The sequence below is a fragment of the Culex pipiens genome, chromosome 2, assembly GCF_016801865.2.
Source record: "Culex pipiens pallens isolate TS chromosome 2, TS_CPP_V2, whole genome shotgun sequence".
Lineage (NCBI taxonomy): Eukaryota > Metazoa > Arthropoda > Insecta > Diptera > Culicidae > Culex > Culex pipiens.
Genome location: NC_068938.1, coordinates 19,582,548 through 19,608,548, shown reverse-complemented (window position 1 = coordinate 19,608,548; position 26,001 = coordinate 19,582,548). Strand labels below are relative to the sequence as shown.

The following is a 26,001-nucleotide window of genomic DNA, read 5'->3' as shown; positions in this document are numbered from 1 at the left end:
TTTTTCGATTTTTTTATACTACGATTTTACAACGCGTCAATTCTTAAATTTTATTGTTTTGATTGGGTTTAACAGTTTGACAAATTTTTAATTTTTATGATTTGGCATTTTTCTATTCTGCAACTTTTAATTTTTTTTATGCTACAATTTTACAATGTTAGATTAAAAAAACTGATTTTTTTTTATTCTTAAAACGTGACTGCGTTTCTTCGGGCTTGCTTGTTCAATTTTTTGAGAATCGCTCAAAATTGATTAAATTCAAATTTTGCATAACATTTTAACAACGTGTATGTGCGTTTCTTCTGTCATTCAGCACCACCCTTGTTTTGTTGTCGTTTTCCGCGACGACTGCCCAAACGTCACTCGCGGTCAGATGATTTATTTACTTTTGAAAATTTCTGTGAAAAAGTGATAAAAAAAAGTGCAGAAATCCAAAATTTTGCGAATCCTTGTGAACTTTTAACTCGGCGTCGGCATGATGTCGCCATGAACTCGCACTTTGCGTCGTACCCGGGTGACATCAGAGACGACTGCTACGAGCCGGAGCTGGACACGGATCCGCTGTGCTGCTGCGAGTACTACGACCGGAACGCCGCCCGGAATCACATTCTTGCGTGCTGCTGTAACTGCACCGACGTTGACGAATCCTTCGACAGGTTTGTGTGAAGTGCTGTGGCCCTCCCGCGTCTCAGTCGGTGAAGGGTGGCAATCAATTTTTGATCAGAACTCTCTGGCTGCGCTGTAAACTAGTCCATCAAAAAGCAAGTCTGTGAGTGGGGGATGGTCTTGTGGAGGTTGGTGGTGTGTCTACAGAGCAGCGGCAGAAATTGATTTGCCAAACCATCACCATCGTCGGCGATTGAAGCCCTTTTCCGACAGGCACAGTCTCGCGCAACACAATTCGGAGCAATTCCGGTGATATTGCCGGCCTCCTCCGGCCTCCAACACAAGTGTACATAGACCAAACTAGAGTGTTCTTTTTTCGTCAAATCATCAACCAGCTTAGTACACACGACACACGCTTCAACACTCGTCTTTGGGTTGCCATTCATCAGTTTTTCATACACCCGCCGCGGATTTTTTTTTCTAGTTTAGTTTAGTTTGTAGACTGTGTGCTGTACAAAGAGTGTGCCGGAAGTGGCCCCAAAAATCATGAATCAAATGGGGCCACCATGACCAGCAAGCTGCTGCTGCTGTTGTAGATAGGACATCATCACTCACATTTTTGCCCAAAATACAAAAAAAGCAAAAAAAAAGATCCTTCGTCGCTGGCCAACCGAGCCCCCGACCGCCAGCAGAACGTCAAGCGCGCAGGGCATAAAAAAGGGTAAATATTTTTATTTTTTTTATGTTTCGTTACGTTTTCTTCGCTCTTCTTTCGCTCTGTCTTCTTTGTCGTCTTCGTGCCTTTCAATGTATATTCAATGTGGTTCGGTGTGTATGTGTGTTGTTATGTGTGCGTGTGTGTGTCTCTGTATGTGTGATGGGTGTCCTTTTCGCATCCTGATTGATGTACTTGCTAGGGGTGCTCGGAAAATAATTTGTTTGATATCCTGACCGATCTTAAAGAAGTTATTCAAAATATATTTTTAATTTCAAATATTCAGCATTTTCATTTTTCTCCAAACTTATCTCTGTTTTCCGTTAGGCACCATCCATTATCCACGTAGACACTTTTTTGAAATCTAAGACCCCACCCCTCCCCCATCGTGAATAATTACCTTATAAAACAAAACTTTTTCCTGAGCCTCAGGAATTTTGGTAATTTTACAAATTTAACGAATTTTAGGAAATTTTGGCCTTACATTTTTTTTTCTTATTGTTGAGCTCTTTTTTCAACAATTCAGGTATTTTTGAATCGAACGTTTTTTTTTTACATTTATACATTAAATGTTCGTCACGATTTTAATAGTTTTAATTTTAAAATTATTTTTTAAAATTTTAATGCTGAAAATGTTTTATGGTTGAATTTTAAGAATTTTAAGATTTTTTTTTGCAGGAATTTAGGAAAAATCAAAGGATTTTTTATAAATTTTAAGTTTGTATGAAATTAAGATTTTTTATTTTTTTTTATGAAATAACGATTTTTTAAAATTATGTACAATTATTTTACAATTTTACTCTCCCCTCGTGAACAATTACCATATAAAACAAATATTTTTTGTATGGAGCGTGAACAATTGCTGAGCCCCCCTCCTCATGTGTCCACGTGGTTTATGGATGGTCCCTAAACTAAGTACGAATCCCAAATATTAGCATGATTTATACCGGCAGTCCAAACTCAAAGATTTAATCACGGCGTTCCTTCCAACAACAATTATTCTCTGAACAAAAACTTTCTTAACGTTTTGGATTTAAATTTAATGTAGTACAATCTCTTCTGTAAACGAAGACTTTCAACTGTCGAAATTTGTATTAAACATCAACATCAGCCAGCCTGAAATTTTTCGAAAAATGATACATGAAATAATATAAAAAACCGTATAACGAGCGAACCAAAATTTGTCAAAATCACTCACTCATCGCTGATGAAGCTTAGACGACTTATGCGCGCAACCATTCGTGAGCGAACACGACTCGCTAGCTGCCAGCATTCCGCACTATGGGAAAAACCGACACTCATATTATTTTTGGTATTTTATTCACTTATAAACAAAATCGTTAAAAATAGATATTTTTTTTCAAATAAAAAAAAAACAAATTTAATCTATTTTTTATGATAACAAGAACAAACATTGCAAAACAGGCACAAAAAAGTCAACACATATTTTTGGCCACTCGCTTCGTTGGAAATTCGTCCGTGGAAATACCCCATAGTGATCCGTCCGTCGTCCAGAGTCGAATATGCTCAGAGAGGAGAGAGCATCTACCAAAATACCAGCGCGGCGCTCTTTTGGCCTGCACTACCATAGTTTGTCGTCAATTTGAATTTGGCATGGTGGAAATTGCTTTCAAATGTTTTGTAAACAAAACAATCGCAAAAAGTTTTTGATAACATTGATTTTTAGTAGTTTAATTAGTGATTAAAACAAACCGATTATAGACTATTTTGAGACAGTTTTGAGCGACAAAGCGCAATCGGTCTCTCTGGGCCATTTGCTGTACTACCCGATTGGAGTGAGAGGGAGGGCAAATGAGAGAATTTTCAGTCGCGATTGGTTTGGAAGTGACAAACAGTAGGAATTCATCAGAGCAGTTTAGCGTTGTTTTTGACATCTCTTTGTTTTTCTTTTGAATTGAGTTTTTCAGCATAAAATATTCAGATATGTGTATTTATAAAAAAAAAATCTGATCACCAAAAAAAAAAAGAAGTATAAAAATCAAGATTGTGTTTTCATTTTGAAATTTAATTTTTAAATCAAATATTTTTTGGCCATAATTATTATTTTATCAACAAATACAATTCTACAAAAATCCATAACATAAACGAAGATTTTTTACAGCTTGTACCATAGTCTATAGCAGGGGTGCCCTACCTTTTGGCCCTGCGGGCCAGATCTGATTTTTCTGAAGCAGTGGCGGGCCGGAACTAAAATTTGATAAAATTTGAAAAAGTAAACACATTTTTTAAATTTTCTTATGATTAGGTTATTCTAAAGTAAATACATAAAAGAACTAGTGTTCAAAATATGATTCATATATCTTGATTTTAAGAATGAAAAACAAAGATAACATTCAAAAATGTGTTTATTTGACTTATTTTAATTTTTGTTTGTTTAAAATTGTATAGATATTGTTTTTGACGATTGCAATTAAATACCTTGATGTATTAAAAAAAACATTCAATTGCAATTTTTTTAAGTTTTTGATACATTTTTTATTATTTTTAAAATATTTGCAGCGATCTATTTTCAGTATGAATAATTTGATTGTTCTGCAAAAATACATTAGTTTTGCTTATGTACTTATTTATTTAAAAAACAAGAAAATAGAAAAAAAAACTTCAATTTGAAGTAAACTGAACTGAAAGAAATTACATTTGGTCTCTTTTTGTAAATTTTAAGACAACAAGCCAATTTTTTTCATCAATTTCACAATTTTACAAAATGGATAATTTTGTTTTCCTGCACAATTTTTAAGTTAAAAAATATCAATATAAAAATTATAAAAATTAAATTCAAACATTAAGAATGTTCTTATAACATGTTAAAATTTGATCTCAAGCTTATATTTTCAAAATTCCAACAATAATTTTATTTATTTGATACTTCATGTACAGCCTTAAGGGCCGGTCATAGAACTATTTTGAAAAGCCGTCGCGGGCCGGATGAAATGGCTTCAGGGGCCGGATCCGACCCGCGGGCCGGACGTTGGGCAGGCCTGGCTCTATAGTTTTTAATAAGTATTTTTTTTCATCTAGAACATGTCCAAAAATTTAAAAAAAATATCGGGAACGGTATGCTGTTTCAATTATATTTTTTAAATCTATAAATACAACTTTCCCGAAGACACAAAATAAATCAGGAAATCACTTTTTCAATGCACAAATGCATGATGAAGAAAAATGGTTTTTTTGGTTCAAATAAATATAAGTTGCTTGAGTTCTTAAATTTTTTCTCCAAATTTTCCTTTTTTTTTTGTTTCTACCCAAATCTCTAATTCAGTAATATCTCAGTTCAATAAAACAGCCCAGACTCGAAATCACTCGAAGTGATTTCAAATTTTCAAATCCAAGGTGGTGGTGATGAAATTTAAAAAAATAAATGCATTTTCTGATTTAATTGGCAATCAATTATTCTGATTTTGCCAAAATGGGGTCGCAGAACTCGACTTTGATGCTAAGTACAAAAATTTAACATACGATTTTTTTGGTTCATGATTCGATTATCCCAGATCCCATACAAACCTTCGGATAATCTGGACTGTATTGTACAGACTCGATTATCCGAGGCGTCTATTATCCGAAGTTTCGATTATCCGAAGGTTTGTATGGGACTTCGGATAATCGAATCACGAAACAAAAATGTTTTTTTGTATTTTTTTTTATTTTCTTACTTTTAACATTAAATTTAAGTTCTGCGACCCTGTTTTAGTCAAATTTGAATATTGATTGCCTATTAAATTAAAAAAAAGGTCTTCCAAATACCTATCAAATAATAGACTCCAAAATGTGGCCTCGATTACTATACTGAACATTAAAATTATTATACTAAAACTTGAAGTACCTATCACAACTGGCATGCATTGCAAAATATTTTTGATGTTTTTTAAATCTTCTCCTCCGTTATTTTTAACTATGAAATAATGAGAAAAATAACGTAATTTATTAAATTTGAAAAAAGTTAGCAAATTAAATATAAAAATTAAAATAATTTTTCCCTTGTTTTCTGTTCATGACATTTGTTGAAGATATATTTTTTTCAAATATTTGATAAAATAAAAAGCAATTTAAAAAAAATGTTGGCTGTTGAATTTTAAATGTTCGGCAAATTCTATATATTTTAGAAACAACTGCTTTTTAAATTAATTCTGTTTTTTCAGCGCTTGTCTCATTTTTCAAATAAACTAAATTATTTTTGTCATGAATTCTGTACTTTGCCATTGGTCTAAATAAATAATTATCGATTTTCATCTACCTGAATAAATAAATAAGAATAGGATAAACAAAAGAAAGGTTAAAATCAATATGAATAAATCGTTCATAACATTACAAAAATAACATTTTGGGCAAATGTAATTTTTGTGTGGTTTGTAGAATGTTTCACACAACTTGTTAACTTTTGTGTAAGAAAAATCAAAACTTATTGCAACAAAATCATAAAACATAAAACATAAAACATAAAACATAAAACATAAAACATAAAACATAAAACATAAATCATAAAATCATAAAATCATAAAATCATAAAATCATAAAATCATAAAATCATAAAATCATAAAATCATAAAATCATAAAATCATAAAATCATAAAATCATAAAATCATAAAATCATAAAATCATAAAATCATAAAATCATAAAATCATAAAATCATAAAATCATAAAATCATAAAATCATAAAATCATAAAATCATAAAATCATAAAATCATAAAATCATAAAATCATAAAATCATAAAATCATAAAATCATAAAATCATAAAATCATAAAACATAAAACATAAAACATAAAACATAAAACATAAAACATAAAACATAAATCATAAAATTATAAAATCATAAAATCATAAAATCATGAAATCATGAAATCATAAAATCATAAAATCACAAAATCAGTAGAATTAGATTATTTTGTTGTTTGTCGCTTTTTCATAAAAAAAACACTTTCCCCTCTCACCACTTCTCTCACTCTTTTCTCTAATCGCCCTTTAATCCGTGCCAAACTGAACACCCCCGCGACCCACCACATTTGCCGCATAGGCTGGCGAAAGTTGACCGCATTTGTTATTGATTTTTTCGCCTTATTCTTGGTACCTACTCTGCCGTACACCACTTTGGCTGGCTGGCTCTGGTTGGCCTCCGGTTTTGTTCTGTCGTCGACTGTCGGCCGTGACGAACGGATCGCGCGGGGGGAGCAGATTCATTTCTGGCCGTCCCATCCCGGTGGACAGGCAGCGCGGGATGCTGCTGACGTTCCAGGACCGGATCCGGATCCCGTGGCGCGGCGGGGCCAAGCAGATCACGGTGGACAATGTGCTGCCGGTGGTGCTGCTGGTGGCGCTGCAGCTGCTCGCCGCGGTGGACTTTTACTGCAGTCTGGTGATTTTCACCGCGATTCCGGTGCTGCTGGCGTATCTGAAGCGCTTCCTGGGCCGAGTGCTGCCAAAGTGAGTTGTGTGAGGGAGGGAGGAGGGATGGTTGGCAAGTGAAGGTTGATGACGTGTCTCTCTCTTTGTGTTCACAGGACAAAGTTCTTCTCGCTGTGGCTGTTCTGGAGTGGAATCTACCTGGTGATCCTGTTTGAGTCGACGGTTCCGCTGCTGGAGCTGCTCCCCGAAGAAAACCTGGCCTTCGTCCTGCTGATGTCGCTTTCGTTCTTTTGCTTTTACAAAACGAATCAACGGGCCGGCCAGAACCATGTTGGCCAACCAGTCGGGGCCGGTGGCTTCAAGGACGAGGCCAACGGTGACTCCCAGAGTGCCATCCTCATCTCGGACCGCGAAGACTCGGACGAAAGCGACGGCCGGCTGGCGTGCCAAGCGTGCCGCAAGTACGTGCCCCCGCGGAGCTACCACTGCAAGGTGTGCGGAACGTGCGTCGTCAAGCAGGACCACCACAGCGTCTGGCTGAACTGCTGCGTTGGCCGCTCCAACCATCGGTTCTTCCTGGCCGGATCGTTCTGCTCGCTGCTCGCCCTCCTGCTCTTTGCGAACCTGTCCCTCACGTCCGTGTGCCATCCGACGCCGATCTTTACCGTGTTTGGCGTCACGGTCATGCTGCCGGACGATTGCAGCGACATTTACTTCCAGTACGAGTGAGTATTATCAATCCACGTGTCAGATTGTGTGTGTTTGTGTCCAATGTGTGTCCTCAAATCAATTCCGGCCCGTGTGTCCCCCGTCCCCGAAAGCAATCAAAAAAGCAGCAACGACGGGGGGGCCTCCCCAAAACAAATGGCTTTAAAATGCTAAACGGGTACCCAAGATAAAGCACACCGGTGCCATTAATAACTGTTCTTCCTGGCCTCCCCAGCCTACTCCGCCACCACTCACCCCCGCAACATACTCGCCTCGTCAGTATTTATGGCAGGGTGGCTGCTCAAAGTTGTGGAAACCTGTTGACAAATTAATAGGCTTTCAAATTTGAAATATTTATTTTTTTTTCCAATTTGTTTAATTGCGTCTTTCAATTACAAAAATTTGGTACATGTTGTATAGGTCATCGCCTAAGTTTTAAAACTATCGTAGTTTTAGTTAAAAAAAAGTAGATTTTTTCCGTTTCCGTCAATTTCCCGTTTTAAAGCACGGCGAGTCGAAACCCCCAGTTTTTATTTTCAAAAATTCATATCATGGAATCCTTTAAATAAAACTTCTCTACTTGAGATATGTTATGTTAAATTGTCCGAAGAATCCGATAAAACTATTTTCAGACATAGGCTCTTTGGTCCCGAGACCTCCAAAACCGCATTTCAAGTTTTCATACGACTTTTTCAAATATAAGGCTAAATTTTTGAAACTCCGAACCATTTTTCTCTTAAATCCCAATCAATCATCTTTCATTTGCGTCCAAGACAGCTAAAATGGGTTGCAATGGCGTAGAGACTTTTATTGAAAAATGTGGTGTTTGTGAAATCGACGAAAACCGCAATTTTTCTGACTACCCTAACACGGCGTTGGTCACTCTAAGCGCCAACCAAAAAAAAAAAAAAAAAAAAAATACAAGTCTGATTATTTCGGCCCAAAAAAAAAAAAAAAAAAATTGGGCTTGATCGATTTTTTTCGAATAAAATCGATTTTTTTAATGCAGCACTAAATTTTCTAAATTCAATTTTCAATTTTCTAAATTCTCATAAACTATTTGCTATGGCATAAAATTAATCATTTGAGTAATTCTCTGATCACTTCAACAAAAATGTTTTGAAAATTTAAATGAAGATTAACGTTTCAAACGTTTTCACTCTTTGGTGGAATATTGATTTTTTAGCCCTTTTTAGCCATGACCAAGTAAGGAATAATCGCAAAAAATCTTTTTTGCTTGCAATCTTTCTTCACCCGCGAAAGAGAGAGGAGGTGAAACAGGTAAAAAAAATCTCTCAAGAACATTTCGGAGAAAATCAGTCGGTTAAGATTTTTTGGAAATCTCATTGTTGGAACCGCTAAAATTAATTGATTTTGCCTTGTTTACAAACAATCGTCATCTATGAAAACTTACAAGTCATTTTTCGACGTGTGAAGTTGCACCTGTTGTATTAGTGAAATTGGTGTTCCGTTGAAAAATCTAAATGATGATTTTACCGATCTTCCGTGCGCGAGGGAGAGAGGGCCGTGTTCCTTTCCGAATTTACTGTTTTTTTTAAATGAGCGTCAAAAAGTTTTTTTTTTATGAGGATTCTTCCATCGCTGGTCATGACTTTAAAATTTTTGAATGATTTCTATTGAAAATCGAACCATGTGTACAGTTAGATCTAATAAGAATGACACAGAAATAATTGAATTTTATTAAAATTTAAACTTTCAGAAACTGTATCTCAGCGACCAACGATCAACTAATTCTTAAAAAAGAATTTCCCAGCCATTTAAAAATACTTTTGGCAAAGGTGTTGTTTAAGTATAAAAAAATTGCAAAAAACTGATCATTTTTTGAAAAAAAAAAAAAAAAAAAATACCTGATAAGTTTATAACTTGAAACGGCGCACTTTATCAAAAAATGCATTGATTTTCGATTGCAAATTTGTTTTTGCATCTGATTTTTTTTTAATAAAATGTTGTTTGATAGTATCTGTGTTCCCATTTCCCTAATCTTAATTTAAAACTTTGCCGAAGATACCAAATCGTTCAGAAAATACCTTCTCAACTCGCATGTATGGAAAAAGTAATGATTCAAATTGCTTCTTTCGCTTTCTTTTGGACAAAGTTTCAACCAAATAGAAAAAAATCCAGAGTTTTTTTTTGAATAGGTCCTATAAACATATGGAAGACAAAAGCTTATTGGACCTTTAAAAAAAAAAAAAAAAACTCAAGAAATAAAATCGATATGCAAAATCGTAGATAAAAACGTCGTCGGAATTAATCTTGTGTAAACTGACTCAAAATCAAATTTAAAAAGTGACGAACTGTCACTTTTTACACGGCGCTCACGCACACTATCAAAACAAACGTTTGATAGTGTGTGTGAACTCCGTGTAAAAGGGGTGTCAAACTAAAAAGTGCCCCCCGTTTGTTTGACAGCAGTTGGTGTCAAACCATGAGTATATGAATAAAATCAATTAAAACTTCACTTTAAAAAAAAATCAAACGCTCGCAATTTTTTTTAAAGAACTACTAATGTGGGAAAAAACGAAAACAAAAAAAATATATTATGACATTTTTTCCTATCCGCTCATGGTGGAAAGAGCACAAACGAAATTTCACAGATTATTTTTTAGGAATTTTTAATCATGAGAAGTTTATAAACTATTTTTATATATTTTAAATAAAAAAAGTACTCAAAATCATTGTTTAATGCCTTTTTAAAAAAATGCAAAAACTCGCAATAAACCCCTTCTTGAAAAAAGGACGCCAAAACTCAAAATAATAAAAAAAAACCTTTTTTATTATTATTTATTGCAAGAAATTTGTAAAATTGAGAATAATTAGCGTTGCAAAAAATGTATGTATATGAGAAATCTATTAAAAACATAAAAAAAATATTTAATTTATGATCTAATTAGATTAAGTATTTCAATTGTATGATTTTCGTATAAATCGTCAGAACATATTTTATTCATAGTTTTAGAAAATTTGTTTAGATTTTACTTAATTAAATGCATAAAGTTTGAGTATTTAATTATGTATAAAAATTAAAATATTTTATCACATATTTAAACAATTCAACGTAAATCTCAATTATTAAAATTTAATATAAGTTGAAAATTTGCTAAGATATCAACATCTGAAAAAAAAACTATTCGAAAAAAAGTATTTTCGAATAGAAGCATCAAAGAACAAAATAAAATGAAAAATATAGAACAAATTTGACGCTAAAAATTTCAGAAGTGTTTTTTTAATTCAACTTCATTAAAAAAAATTGCCGCGCCTTGATTTTTATTTTAGCCTGAAAAAATATGAAAAAAGTCTTCTTTGGCCAAAGAAAAATCGATATTGTTTTGTAATTCCATGTTGGCACTACTTACATTTCTTGTCATTCTATAGCAAAGTTGCTTAAAGTTGCTGGCTGATCGTTCAAATTTCAAACTGGAAATTTAACAAGAATGTTTTGTGTCTAATTTGAAATTTCTCAATCAATTGTTGCAATCAATCGTTGCAAAATTTTTTGGAATTTAAAAACCCATTTTCCTGTGTTCATGAGAAATATAATATTTTTAATAAGTTAAATACAAAAAGAATTAAAAAAAGACTATTTCTCATGAGCATTCAAAATGGCTCCACGGACCACCAAAAACCATACTTTGGTCACCCCTGATTTCGGCAACTTATCATCACCAAAAATAGCAGTTCATTACAGCACTCATTTAAGTGTTGAAAAGTTCAACTTTTCAGCATTTGTATCGAAGGGTAAAACGAAAGTAATAAATCTAATAATGTTCGCAAAAGGATGTGTTGATAAATTTACATCCAAATAGATAAAAACATGATTTCCAATTGGATTTTATTAATAAAATGGAGATTTTGTGCTTCGAGTGGCCACCCTGTGACTATTTTTTTTTCAAAGGTGAACCAACCCAGCAGGGCCAGCAGTTTAATTCCTTGTTTTTCCCGCGCCAAATCCAACGCCAACCAACGACAGGTTCTAGTAGTGGCGGTGTGGCGGGTGCTTTCTTTTTTCTGTCATCGTCCTCGTAAGTGTGTGGAGGGGGGAAATGTGAGGCGCCTAATTTGCATAATTTTCCACCGGCGATAGTCCAAAGGGGCAGAGAGAGAGAGAGAGAAAAAAAGAAATCGGCCACCACCTCCTAGGTGGAGAAATATGTGTATGTGAAATTTGAATTTAATTTTTCCCGGCGAGGACAAACTAGCGTTCGTCACGATTTCTGGGCCGGTCGACGACATGACCATCGTCGTCGTCACCACTTGGCAGATATCTCGTTTTGGGGTGGTCGGTGGGAGGGGAGGAATATTTACATTTGAATCGAAATTAGAATTGAATATTGGGACATCTTTCTCTTTTGTTGTCGTGCTGATTTCACCTGCTGCATTTTGAAATGATTGAAATGATGCCACGAGGACGAAGGGTGCTCCAAAATTGCTTAAAAAGTGAGGTGTGAGGGATGTTATCTACATGGAAATTATGGGTTTTTTTTTTAAATTTTAGCAGCGATTTGGGTTAATCTTGATTTAATTTGGGTTCAATTATCATTTTTTGCTAAAAATGAGGTCACTCATTGAATTCTTTCAACATCTCAAAAGAAATCATTTAAAGCCAACCTCTTTCCTTTCTTGCAGCATTGCACTCTGCTTCACCGGCGCCATCTATGCCCTTCTTATGTCACTCTTCATCTTGATCTCACTACTGAAACAGGTTCGTTCGGGGTTTCACTTATTGGTTGAGTCCTTCTTTTCCTAACTCTGTCCCCCTACTTTTCCGTTTGTTCTTTTTCTTCTTCCGGGGAGCAGTCCTGTCTGATCTCCCGTGGCTTCACCGGCACCGAGTGGCAGCGGGGCGAGCATATCAACCGGCGGAACTGTCTCGTCAACTGGAAGATGTTCTGCCTGGGACAATAAGAGCACGAAAACGCAGTCGCGCCACAATGATTATGATTATTGAGTCCTTATTATTATCATTATTATTAGTGTACTCGTTATATGATCATCCTTATATATTGTATCGGATATACAAACAAAAGCGTACGTATTTTTAACCGTTTTAACTAAAATATGATATCATACCAAAAAAAACTAATAATTAATTCTAAAACAATAAAAAGAAAACAAGAAGAGAAGAAAATGTTGCCTTCGAATTGAACACCTTTTGAAGGTAGCGTTTAAGTTGAGTTTCCTGTTTCATGTTTTTCCCGCGAAGAATATTTATTGAATGAACGAAATATTCTTAACAAAAAGGCAGTTTAAATTTAAAGTAAGTTTAAGTCAATTTAGGTCGTAAGTAGTCAACCTTGTAATTTCTTTGCTCCTTAAAGAAAGAAGAAAAGAATTACAAAAATCCCATAAAACACTACTTAATCGCAAAAAAAACCTAAAGTAACAAAGTATATCATAAATTCACAAAACTAATTCCAATGATAGACAAACAAAAACCCATCCTTTTGTGCGAAAAAGGATTCAAACAAGCGCTGTTGCTCTTCAAAGCCACAGCCAGTATGTAGACTGATAAACGTTTTAGATAAACGAAGAAGAAGAAGAAGATTATGAATAATATAGTTTTCTTTTTCCTCCTTCTCACTTTCACGTAACCACTTATCATGAATTACAAACAATATCCTATGCTCTACGTATCGTTAAAAGCAAAACAAAAAAATATTAAAACAATTATTATTCTAGCACAAATATACGCAATTAGGTTCTGATTGGTGCTCATTTAGGTGTGGAAAGCAAACCGTTTAGAGATTTAGGTTGTTCGGTTACGGCATCAAATGCAAAAACACACAAAAAAAAAACACCAAATCGTTTTTTCCGTTTCATCTTTCACCACACGTAATAAGTGCACTCTCTAAAATAGCGAAAAAAAAACCCAGTTTGTTATCATCCGTATTATTATTATACATGGCAGTTATTTTACGCTCTAATGAACTAACCTAAAAAATATCACCAAACGATAGAGAAGCTCAGAGCTCAAGAAATTGAGCGCATTACAAAAATATCCAACAGAAAAATCAAACCCCTTCGACCCTTTCGTTATGTATCGGCGAACAGCGGTCTAAAGGTTCCGTAGAAATAGCCAATAAACATTGATATTAATTTAAGTGATTATTATCAACACTCCAAAATTAGGTGGAATTCCCTTCAACAAGAATATCACAGCCTTTTTTGAGTTTCCAAATTTTATTTTCTTCGAAAAAACGATTCTACTACAAAGTCGCTACTACAGGTTGAAAATTCTGGAAGAAAAATTGAAAAAATCAGACTTTAGCTTATATCAAGTGTTGCACAATAATATTGCTGACGGTGTTGCTGGTATCTAGGGTTAATGCTTAAATCTCCTCCTCGATCGGTTTGTAGTCGGGCAGCAGCTCCCAGATCTTCATGCGCCACCGCTGGCGCCGCTGCTCAGTCTCTTTCTCAATCTTCAGTATGATGTGGAGGCGCTGCCAGCGCTCAAACACCTTCCACTTGAGTTGCCTGTGGGAAAGAAAATTGAAAAAAAGGTTCAGTTTTATCAAATGTCTCCACGATGGAACATCCGAGGGCATTTTCATACTAGGAATTCAAAACCATGAAGTTTGATACCCATATTGCAAAAATACCCATGATTCCAGCAAATGTCCGCTCGTCGGAACATCCTACAAGGCTTCTGGACCTTCCGATTTGTGACTAATCCAGTCAAAATATAAATTCTCTTACTTGGCATAAAAAACCATGAAGTTTGATACCCATTTTGCTCAATCTCATACGGTTCTAGCAAAAGTCCCCTCGTTGGAACATCCCAGAGGGCATCTGGCCATTCCGGATTGTGGTCAGTGCAGTCAAACTATCAATTTTCTTACTTGGCATAAAAATCCTTGAATTTTGCTCAAACTTGTAAGATTTTGGCAAATGTCCTCTCGTCGGAACATCCCAGAGGGCATCTGGTCATTCCGGGTTATGGCCAATCCAGTCAAACTATCAATTTTCTTACTTGGAATAAAAAACCATGAAGTTTGATACCCATATTGCCCAAATTCGTATGGTTCCTGCAAATGTCCTCTCGTCGGAACATCCAACAGGGCCTTAGAAACAACTTACCACTCATAGTGCGCGGACGCGTGCGACATCTTGCCCTGCAGAATCAGCAGCGACTGCTTCGTGCGTCCAACCCACACCGAAATGACCTTCTCCGTTTGACGCACCTCCCACCAGTCCATGGCGACCTGCATCTTTTTGCGCTGCTCGTGGCAGAACTGTCAAAAGTAAACAACAAAACAATAACATTACATTCTTCACAAACGTGACAACCGTCCAAAAACCCACCTCCTTCCACGCGTTCATCCCGAGCCGCATGACCTTCGCGTTGGCCAGCTCGTCCGCGCGCTGCTTCTTGCCCTCCCAAACCGAGTTCGTGAGGCCCCACCAGCGGCGGAAGTACTTCCGCTTGTAGTACCGCTTGCGGGCGGCCAACGCGCGCCGCTCGTTGTCCCGCCGGATGCCGAGCAGCAGCTTGAACGCCAGTATGGCGAACCGCTTCAGCTTGAGCAGCCGGAACTCCTTGGCGATCTGGTTGTTGGCGATCCACGCCTGGCGTTCCTGCTCGCGGATGATCTTCTGCAGCTTCTCGATCTTGCGCTTCTCGCGCATCTCGCGGTAGCGCTTCTTGCGGTCTTCCTCGTCCTCGAGACGTTTCGCCTCTTCGGCGGCCACTTTGTTCTCCTCGCGCTCCTTCTCCATCCGGAGGCGGCGCTCCTTGGCCTCCTGGTGGCGCTGGCTACGTTCGAAAGCGCGTTGTTGCATCTTTGCGAGGAACTTGGGGATCATCAGCCCCTGGGCTTGCAGTTTGCGCATTTCATCCTCTTCGCTGGTGTCGTTCTTCATGTTTCCGACGATCTGGATACACTTGGCTTTGGCCCGCAGACGCACGTGGCCGGTGCGCATGGCCTTGTGGAGCTCGCTTTGAATCTCCATCTTGGATATCTTGGCCGCTTCCGAGAACTTGGACAGTTTCAGCTCGGTTATGATGCGTTCCTGACGTTCCAGCTTCAGCTTCTGCAGCTCGATGATGTCCTGCTGAACCTTCAGACGATGCTCGTAGTCCTTCCGAGCACTCGCAACCTGTGCAATGCTTGGTGGCTTCACCGTTTTCTTCTTGTTTGCTCGAATGTTGTTGATAAAGTCGTTGATGCGTTTGAGCTTCTGCTCGCGCGTTGAAATCACCCCGGCACCTTTGGAAATCTTCTCCAAGATCGTAAACTGAAGCCACTTGAAGAAGAACTGCTTGAGCAATGCTTTGTCGTAGTTCTGCATGAAGCCCTCCTTCAACGCTGCACTAATGACCTTGCGGGACTCTTCAGAAATCTCCGCTTTATCATCGACCTCCTTCCCGTCCTCAGCCTTGTAGTTCGTCACACGAAGCTTGCTGTAGTCTTTCTTTCCCATCTTGCAACGGTTCACCGTGATCAAATCCCCTTCATCCAGCGACGGAAACGGTTCCTCAAGCACCTCCGGATAGTCGTCATAGTTGTAGGTCAACTTCTCCCTCCCAAAGTCGGTACTGTCATCCTTGGAAGACCCACCCGAGTCCTCAATACGCGTCACGTTAAACCCATCGTCACTGGAATCCGTATGATACGCGTTCGTACCTCGCCCATCCTGACCCTCCGAGGGACTCTCCGTCGACAAAAACTCCGTCTCATCAAACTCGTCCAAGTCCGAGTCCAGCGACTCCAGAAACAGCTCATTATCGTCAAAATCGTACTCGGAACCGTCCAGCGAGAACGACGACTCCTCCGCCGGATACGTAATCACCTGGGTATCCCCAAAGCGCACAATCTTGTTCTCCTCATCATCGCTCGAACCTTCCCCGTTAGTCTTGCTCTCCACCGGTTCCTCCCGAATCTCCTCGATCGTAGCCGGCTCCTTGTACATGATCAGCTGCTCCTGCCGCACCTCCTCGATGTAGTTATCCGTCCCACGGATAGCACTCTCGTAGAAATCGTTCGTAAACTTCTCGCACTCCTCCAGGCTATCGTAGATGAAGCTGTTGTCGATCTTGGGCAGGTCGATAAACAGGAAGCTCTTCTTCTGCTCGCTCACCTGGTTCCGCTTGCCGTTGCGTGTGATTTCCTTGCGGAACTTGTTCAGCTCGTTCTCAAACAGGGTCGTCTCGATGGTGCGGTTGTGCTGTTCCAGGGTTTCCTGCTGGTAGGCACGGACCGGGTCTAAGGGGGGTTTTGTACCGCCGGATGATTTCGGTTTGCGCTTGATCATTTCGTGTCTACGGAATCATGAGTTTCATAAATGTATTGTTATGTAATTTATTTCTCAATAAATGATAAGACAATTTTTATAATAAGAGTAGATTCTTTTATTCAAAACATCAAAGGCAGCACCTTTTTAATCAGCAAATCCAATGAAAAGTCCCGGAGAAATTGGAGCACGTCGTTCAATACGGTGTACGCAAGCAGCGCGCATCCAACTATTACAGGAACTTTTTCAACATGAGCCTCCAGCAGATCGGTCAGCTTATCGAGACCCGCAAAAAGCAGTTCCACGCAATAGTACTTGGCGCTGTACTTTCGCAGAAAAGATAGCAAGTTTGTCACCACCGTTAGTCCTTCGCTAAGTAGATTACAAATCACGGAACTCAGAACGCTTATTTGTTTCTCTCTGGGAAGTTGGCTAAACTCCTGGACCGCTTGAACGATTTTGTTCCGTCGTATCAGATCGGCAATCTCAATTATTATTTCCTTGTAAAAGTCCAAACATTCTTTCGCAAGTGATGTCGAATGGGTTGAGTTCATTATAGCTTGGAATTTTATTCGGGTTCAACCAAAAAACAAAAATTTACAAAATTCGCGAACTGCGTGACTTGACTGCCGGCGTAAGAATGACGAATATCGCTATCTTTTGCGATTGAAACCTCAGTAAGGCTATCTTCAAGATGGTGGGCAAGAACGAAATATGACGATTTTAAATTGGTTTCTGCGATTGTACGAGATTTGAATATAAACACCAAACAAATTATCTGTACGACTTGGTTGGCGACGAATGGATGAAGTTCTTTCGCCCATGTGTTACATACTAGCTCGAAACGACCTCTTGAAACATGTTGGATCGTGTTGAAACTTGAACAAATTTCAACTCGTTATAACGTGTTTTATCAGGTTGTTGCAATTAGATGTTGCCAACACTTTATCATAAGCGCGATTGAACATTTCTTTTTTCGGCACCGCCCTCTTTTTTGACGATCTTCTAAAAAATTTCTGCAGTCCAGACTCGATTATCCGAAGTTCCGATTATCAGAAGTTCGATTGTCCGAAGGTTCGTGTTTTTTAATTTTTTTCTAAGGCCTTTGGATAACCGAGTCTGAACTGTATTATTTTTACTCAGAGCTTTCGAACTAATAGATCTAATTCAACTGCGTTACGTAATAAAAGAACGCTCCCTTAGCATGATTAAAACAAGACTTCTTTCGTTGTAAACCCATTGAACCGTTTGAGCAGGAGGCTTACCTTAGAAACAACACAGTAAAAAATTGTGTAAATTTGGAAGGTGTAATTATGCGTGTGGAATAGCAAATGGTTCCAATACCCTAAATTTGATGTAATCTGAGTGATAAAAGACTCTCCATAATAGGAGCAATTCTCTACGAAATCGGTCTGTTTTTTTAATTTTAATTTTTGTATTTTTTAAATCAGGCTGAATCTTTTTTGGTGCCTTCGGTATGCCCAAAGAAGCCATTTTGCATTATTAGTCTGCCCATATAATTTTCCATACAAATTTTGTAGCTGTCCATACAAATATGATGCATGAAAATTCAAAAATCTGTATCTTTTGAAGAAATTTTTTGATCGATTTGGTGTCTTCGACAAAATTGTACACACTGAAAAAAAATGATATAGGGGGAAAAAATGGTGATTTTTAATTTTATTTTTTGTCACTAAAACTTGATTTGCAAAAAAACATTATTTTGATTTTATTTTGAAATGTTTTAGGCCAACTGTTCAAAAATTTCCAGGTTGTGCAAAAATCTTTGACCGAGTTATGATTTTTTTAACCAATACTGATTTTTTCAAAAAAATCGAAATATTGGTCGCAAAAATTTTTCAACTTCATTTTTTGATGTAAAATTGAATTTGCAATCAAAAAGTACTAACATTTCAAAAGGGCGTAGTATTGAATGTTTAACCCTTTTGAAATGTTTGTCTTGATTTTAATTTTTTGAAAATATTGTTTTCGAAAAGATCGGAAAATTTCACGATTGTTTTATATTTTAACATAGTAAATCGGACCATAAGTTGCTGAAATATCGATGTTAGAAAATGGAGGGTTTTGTGGTGAGACTTAGAAAACATCAATTTTCCTGTTTTTTAACCTTTGCATGGCAATATCTCAGCAACTAAGGGCCGTATCAATAAAGTTTGAAAAAGGCAAAATATAGAGAATTTTCTCAGCTTTTCAAAAATATGTTTTCAAAGGTGGGCAAACATGTGCACTAATTTTAAAAAAAGAAAAAACTTCTACTATTTTAAAAAAAGTTACCTAAAAATGGCGTAAACTTGAAAACGGTGCCCATTTTTTCCAAATTTCACTAAAGTACTTTTTGATTGCAAATTTGATTTTACATCGATTTTACAAAGATTTTTTGCACAACCTGGAAATTTCTGAAAAGTTGGTATTTTATAACCTCTAAAACATATCAAAAAAATTAAAAATAGTGTTTTTTTTTTTGTAAATCAAGTTTTAGTGTTAAAATGCTAAATAAAAAATCACAATTTTGTTTTACCTTGTATCATTTTTTATCCGTGTATCCAAACCTACAACTTTGCCGAAGACACCAAATCGATCAAAAAATTTCTTCAAAAGATACAGATTTTTGAATTTTCATATATCATTTTTGTATGGACAGCTTCCAAAATTGTATGGAAAATAATATGGACAAACTTATGATGAAAAATGGGTTATTTGGGCATACCGAAGGCACCAAAAAATTTTCAGCCGGATTAAAAAATAAAAAAAAAAAAACGAATGGCCGAAATCTGAGAGAATTGCTGATAGAATTTGTAAGAGCGCCTTGAGACGAGACAAGAGAGATATGGATGAGCATAAACGGAAGTGGAGTAAGATTACAGGACACTCTCTCAACACGAACGAAAAATTATCGAAATTTTTCATACTACAAAAACTGTGTATGGGTAAGAGGTGGGCCAACCAAGGAATAAAAAGGTTGAATATTACCTCTTTTATAATGTAATTTGTATTTCGAAGGTTATTTTTGCAATTTTTTTCCTTCTCTGTCTAACTCGTTCTCCTTAGTACCAGTAAACTCTCTCCCCATTTTGAACAAATCAGCTGTTGAAAGGTAGTCCATATCTCAGCTCAGAATAACAACTGCACCAATGTAATTGTTAAAGCAACCTAATAAAATGAAATGAAATGAAATAATGTAATTTTACCTCGATTTAGGCTGAAAAAGTGACATTACCCCCGGAAAGAGGTAAAATTACACATTTTCAGTGGTAAAATTTCAATTTTTTTCTGCCATAAAAGATGTTACCCTTCCCAGATGTAATATTACCATGATTTTTTTACTGTGAAGTCGAAACTTCAATATTTTGAAAGCGGATCCTACCCAGACTGCTTCAGTGAGTATGGAAAGTTACAGTACATTGATGTAACAACTTATAAAGATTTTTCGGGTCATCCAAGATCTCCTTGGAGTTAAGACCGGCAAGCAAAAGGTCAGTGATTTTTGACTATTTTTCCTTGCCATCATGTAAAAGGGAAGTAAATCCAGAAATTTTGGAGAATGTCACTTTTTATTTTACAATTTTTTGGTGGTGGTGGTGGTTGGTCACTTTTGCGTTTGAGACTTTTTTACTAAGTCAAACTAAAAAGACGAACGAACTGTTGCTTTTTACACGGGACTCACACATACCATCAAACAAAACGTTTGGTAGTAGGTAAGTGTGAGCGCTGTGTAAAGAAGGTGTCAAACTAAAAAGTGACCCCGTTTGTTTGACAACAGTTGGTGTCAAACCATCGGGGTTTCAGTGTATCATGTACAGTCCAGACTCGATTGCCCTCAGTGAAATTTTTCCAAGTCCTTAGGATAATCGAGTCTGGACTGTACCTAGCGTGTTTAAAAAAAAGGGAGTTAGAGAGAGGGAAGTATTTCTAGAACAAACTACGTGCCATAAAAGACGTTTTTTGTTTGGATAAATAGAAACCACCCTCTTTTTTTTTTTTTTTTTTTTTAATTTATATTTATTTTGATTTTCTCTTCCATGTACATTCATTCAGTTAAAATATTATTGAGTGTCCAATCACAATCGATGACTTTTCACCTCAATTTTAAATACTAGCAACTTTCATTTATTCATGAAATATTGTAGCTTTCGCTATTCAGTGATTTCAAATGTAGGAGGTCCTACATGTACAAAAGGGAAAAGGGATACCTTAAAACTAACTTATAAACTATATAAAGAGCGGATCAATGCAGCTGAAGACTGCAATGATTTTTGTCGAAATGCATCAATTATCTTATTGGACATAACATCCAAAGTGTCAACTTCGGCTAATTGATGAAGTTCACTGGTGCTGAACCAGGGAGGAAGTTTCAGAATCATTTTCAGAATTTTGTTCTGAATCCTCTGAAGTTTTTTCTTCCTGGTTAAGCAACAGCTTGTCCAGATCGGCACAGCATAAAGCATGGCAGGTCTGAAAATTTGTTTATAAATTAACAGTTTATTCTTGAGACAAAGTCTAGAATTTCTGTTTATAAGTGGATACAAACATTTAATATATTTGTTGCATTTAACCTGGATACTTTCAATGTGATCCTTGTAAGTAAGGTTTTTGTCAAAAGCAAGTCCAAGATATTTCACTTTATCCTCCCACTTTAAATTTACCTCATTCATCTTTATAATGTGATGACTTTTTGGTTTAAGAAAATCAGCCCTTGGTTTGTGAGGGAAAATAATAAGTTGAGTTTTTGCAGCATTTGGAGTAATTTTCCATTCTTTCAAATAAGAATTGAAAATATCCAAGCTTTTTTGTAATCTTCTTGTGATGACACGAAGGCTTCTACCTTTGGCGGAGATGCTTGTATCATCAGCAAAAAGTGATTTCTGACATCCTGGGGGCAAATCAGGCAAGTCAGAAGTAAAAATATTGTATAAAATTGGACCCAAAATGCTTCCTTGAGGGACGCCGGCACGTACAGGTAGTTGATCAGATTTGCTGTTCTGATAACATACCTGCAGAGTACGATCCGTCAAATAATTTTGAATAATTTTCACGATATAAATCGGAAAATTAAACCTTTTTAATTTCGCAATCAAACCTTTATGCCAAACACTGTCAAATGCTTTTTCTATGTCTAGAAGAGCAGCGCCAGTAGAATAGCCCTCAGATTTGTTGCTCCGAATCAAATTTGAAACTCTCAACAACTGATGAGTAGTTGAATGCCCAAGGCGAAATCCAAACTGCTCATCAGCGAAAATTGAATTTTCATTAATGTGCGTCATCATTCTATTCAGAATTATTCTTTCGAATAATTTACTAATAGATGAAAGCAAACTAATGGGCCGATAGCTTGAGGCTTCAGCAGGATTTTTATCCGGTTTCAAAATCGGAACTACTTTGGCATTTTTCCAACTACTGGGAAAATATGCCAAATCAAAACATTTGTTGCAAATTTTGACCAAGCTACTTAAAGTTGCTTCAGGTAATTTTTTAATTAAAATGTAAAAAATGCCATCCTCACCAGGGGCTTTCATATTTTTAAATTTTTTGATAATAGATTTTATTTCATTCAGATCCGTATTAAAAACTTCATCTGGTGAAAATTCTTGATCAACAATATTCTGAAATTCTATTGAAATTTGATCTTCAATAGGACTCAAAACATTTAAGTTGAAATTATGAGCACTCTCAAACTGCTGAGCAAGTTTTTGAGCTTTCTCCCCATTAGTTAACAGAATATTATCACCATCTTTATAAGAAGGGATTGGTTTTTGAGGTTTCTTAAGAACCTTTGAAAGTTTCCAAAAAGGTTTGGAATAAGGTTTAATTTGTTCGACATCTCTTGCGAACTTTTCATTTCGCAGGAGAGTGAATCTGTGGTCAATAACCTTTTGTAAATGTTTTTGAATTCGCTTCAGTGCAGGATCACGAGAACGTTGATACTGTCTTCGGCGAACATTTTTCAGACGAATCAAAAGCTGAAGATCGTCATCAATAATGGGAGAATCAAATTTGACTTGGACTTTAGGAATAGCAATATTCCTAGCATCCAAAATTGCATTAGTTAAAGATTCCAAGGCTGAATCAATATCAGCTTTGGTTTCTAAAACAAAATCATGATTTAAATTATTCTCAATATGATGATGATACCTGTCCCAATTAGCTTTGTGGTAATTAAACACAGAACTATTGGGTCTGGTAACTGCTTCATGAGAAAGTGAAAAAGTTACTGGAAGGTGATCAGAATCAAAATCAGCATGAGTCACTAAAGGACCACAATACTGACTTTGATTTGTCAAAACCAAATCAATTGTCGATGGATTTCTGACAGAAGAAAAGCAAGTTGGCCCATTCGGGTATAAAACCGAATAAAGACCAGAAGTGCAATCTCTGAATAGAATTTTACCATTGGAATTTACTTTTGAATTATTCCAAGATTGGTGTTTGGCATTAAAATCACCGATGATCAAAAATCGAGATCTATGCCGAGTAAGTTTATTCAAATCCCCTTTGAAATAATTTTTATTTTCCCCAGTGCATTGGAAAGGCAAATATGCAGCTGCAATCATAATTTTCCCAAAAGAAGTTTCAAGTTCAATGCCCAAACTTTCAATAACTTTTAACTTAAAGTCACGTAACGTGCTATAAGTCATACTACGGTGGATAACTATTGCAACTCCACCGCCATTTCGATTCATTCTGTTATTGGTTATAACTTTATAATCTGGATCACTTTTCAAATAAGTGCCAGTTTTTAAAAATGTTTCGGTTATAACAGCAACATGCACGTTATGAACTCGTAAAAAGTTGAAAAATTCATTTTCTTTCGCTTTTAAAGAGCGAGCATTAAAATTCATAATATTGATGGAATTACTTAGATCCATGATTAAACTTCAGGGTAAGAACAACATCATTCGCAAATTTTAATCCAATCTGGATAGCTTCCATCATGGATGTAGCATTACTCATTGTTTGAATCAAACCAAACAGTGAGTTTTGCAAAAAAGTCATTTTTTCAAACGTAACATCGCCGAGATCAGAAGATCCCAAAGCGTTGCCAGCAGTAACATTTTCAAATGAAATTTGAGGTACCTGCCCAATTTCAGGAAGCTTGGTAGAGGATTCAAAATTCGTGGATGAACCCGAACCCGAAACGACGTTGGCATAAGAAATACCATTAGTGTTACCTAACTTTTCCACGGTAGGGGTATTTCTAGCATTGTTCGAGTGAGACAGCACGAACGTTTGATTTAAAGATGCAGGTACAACCTGACTTTGAGAAAATTTCGGTTTGGATTTCGGCTGATGCTTAGCACGAGAATCCAAAACCTTTTTTCTGATGGGGCAATCCCAGAAATTTGATTTGTGATTTCCACCACAATTTGCACATTTAAATTGGGTGACTTCTTTCACGGGACAATTGTCCTTGTCGTGAGAAGAATCCCCGCAAACCATGCATTTTGGAACCATGGCGCAATGATCAGTACCGTGACCGAATGCCTGGCAACGCCGGCACTGGGTCAGATTCTGGCCATTACCGCCATGTTTCTTAAAATGCTCCCACTTTACCCGTACATGGAACAAAAACTGAACTTTGTCCAAAAGTTTCAAATTGTTGATTTCATTTCTATTGAAATGAATCAGATAAAATTGTGAAGTCAAACCAAAGCGAGAAATATTCCCGTTTGATTTTTTCTTCATTGGTATTACTTGGGATGGGGCAAAGCCAAGTAACACCTTAAGTTCGTTTTTGATCTCATCCACCGACAAGTCGTTGGAGAGACCTTTCAGGACCGCCTTGAATGGACGAGCATTCTTGGTCTCATACGTGTAAAAATTGTGTTTGTGGTTTTTCAAATAACCAACAAAAGTTTGGTGATCTTGTAAAGATTCCGTCAACAAGCGACATTCTCCTCTTCTACCAAGCTGGAACGAAACCTTCAAATTGCAAGTTTCCTTGCAATTCTTCAGTTGCGTTCGAAAGCTGGCCAAATCGGAGACGGAAGTCACTACAATTGGCGGAGCCTTTACTCGTTTCTCGACGGCAGAAGGCTCAGTACGAGGAGAAGGATCCTTGTCAACAGTTTCGGATAAAACACCGAAACTGTTTGCCAATGGAATTGGAGGATTGACCTCACTTTCAGAATCAGAATCAGACCTCAGAAGAGGCTGTTTTCTTTTTCTGTTTCCGTTAGCCGGTTTGGCGTTCAAACGCTTCACCGACGTAACGACCAAATCTTCAGAAGATTTGCGTTTACCTTTGTTTTGACGCATTTTGCAATCAAAGTTCTCTTAAAAAGATGGCTTCGTTTGTAAAATACAACAAAATTTCAGGTGGGGTTAGTCTTGAAAAGACTGTTTAGAATTTTGGAAAATAACTCAGGTAGTCTTTAAAAAGACTGTGAATTTTGTTTGAAATAACTCTGAGCTTAGGTAGTAAAAAATACCGCAGCTCTAGTGTCCGTTCACCACGAAGGTTCGCAAGACACTGAGAAACCACCCTCAATTACCTGATATCCATCACGAGCACCGGATTCAGCGTCTGCTTCTGCTCCCCCGCTCCGTTCAGCATCCGCAGCTGGCCCTCGTCGACGAAATCCATGTTGAAGAACCGTTTCACCGTTTTCGACGTCACGGTGATGTTGTTCAGGTGCTTCCGCCGGATGCGATCCCACCGGTTCTCCTTCACGGGTTTCCCGTGACGCGCAATCAAACTCTCCAACAGCTGGGCGGAATTGGTCTGGTGGGTTCCGGGCTCATCCGGAACCTCGCCGGAGTGGCCGTTTTGGGACATTTTCACGGGACGATGGAAGCTGATGGTGGAAAATTTTTCATTTGGTTTCGAATTTCGACGTTGGAATAAACAAAACACGTGGTTGCCATGGCAACTTGGGAGAGTGGATTTGAGGGGGTGGTTTGGGCTGCGTACTTCGCGAGGGGTTGTTTTATTGCTTGGGTAGTTTTTGTTTGTTCCATCACGGGTCCCCCACAGACCGTTATTATGAAAAAAAAATTTCCACCCAAACCAATGATTGGACATGGTTCCTGGGACCATTCTGCACCTCTGGGCCGAGTTTCAAAATATTTGCCGGCAGAAATTTCGAATACGGTCAGTTTCAGTGTTTTGAGTAGAAATTAAGGAGAAATCACATGTGAAATGCGTAAGAAATGATCAAAGTTTCAATGTTTTAACTCCGAAACATTACTGGTCATGTTTTTAAATTGTACTAACATGTAGCAGAATGATATAAAAACGATTTACAGCACTGACTTAGCCGGATTAAGCCTAAGTCAAGTGACTGTAGTATATTATTTACAAGTTTATACCTTAATATTGAAAAAAAAACTCCTACA

General features: G+C 37.1%; 2 protein-coding genes across 3 annotated transcripts; one reads left to right on the top strand and one right to left on the bottom strand.

Annotated features, from left to right (window-relative positions):
- Positions 1–404: 404 nt before the first annotated feature.
- Positions 405–13,193, top strand: LOC120432424 (palmitoyltransferase ZDHHC23-B). Of its 2 annotated transcripts, none has more exons than XM_039597627.2 (5): positions 405–656; positions 6,517–6,765; positions 6,843–7,412; positions 12,040–12,115; positions 12,211–13,193. In XM_039597627.2, exons 1-5 carry the CDS (start codon positions 487–489, stop codon positions 12,316–12,318), a joined length of 1,173 nt encoding a protein of 390 aa, XP_039453561.1. In that variant the 5' UTR covers positions 405–486; the 3' UTR covers positions 12,319–13,193. The 2 variants fall into 2 exon arrangements, with proteins under 2 accessions (XP_039453561.1, XP_039453563.1); XM_039597629.2 differs by lacking the exon at positions 405–656 and adding an exon at positions 1,171–1,327.
- LOC120432456 (uncharacterized) lies at positions 12,616–25,474 on the bottom strand. Its single transcript, XM_039597673.2, has 4 exons — positions 25,158–25,474; positions 14,719–16,675; positions 14,494–14,648; positions 12,616–13,890 (listed from the first exon to the last, which is right to left on the bottom strand). The coding sequence occupies exons 1-4, from the start codon at positions 25,439–25,441 to the stop codon at positions 13,743–13,745; spliced, it is 2,544 nt and encodes an 847-aa protein (XP_039453607.1). The 5' UTR covers positions 25,442–25,474; the 3' UTR covers positions 12,616–13,742.
- Between the last annotated feature and the right edge of the window lie 527 nt (positions 25,475–26,001).

What these genes read in the sequence shown, in the direction of transcription:
- LOC120432456 (XM_039597673.2), bottom strand. Translation starts at nt 25,441, where the DNA reads ATGTCCCAAAACGGCCACTCCGGCGAGGTTCCGGATGAGCCCGGAACC. An exon ending in GTGCTCGTGATGGATATCAG is followed by an intron (nt 16,676 to 25,157) that starts GTAATTGAGGGT and finishes ATGATTCCGTAG; the next exon opens with ACACGAAATGATCAAGCGCA. An exon ending in GGATGAACGCGTGGAAGGAG is followed by an intron (nt 14,649 to 14,718) that starts GTGGGTTTTTGG and finishes TACTTTTGACAG; the next exon opens with TTCTGCCACGAGCAGCGCAA.
- LOC120432424 (XM_039597627.2), top strand. Translation starts at nt 487, where the DNA reads ATGAACTCGCACTTTGCGTCGTACCCGGGTGACATCAGAGACGACTGC. An exon ending in GTTGACGAATCCTTCGACAG is followed by an intron (nt 657 to 6,516) that starts GTTTGTGTGAAG and finishes CGGGGGGAGCAG; the next exon opens with ATTCATTTCTGGCCGTCCCA. An exon ending in GACATTTACTTCCAGTACGA is followed by an intron (nt 7,413 to 12,039) that starts GTGAGTATTATC and finishes CCTTTCTTGCAG; the next exon opens with CATTGCACTCTGCTTCACCG.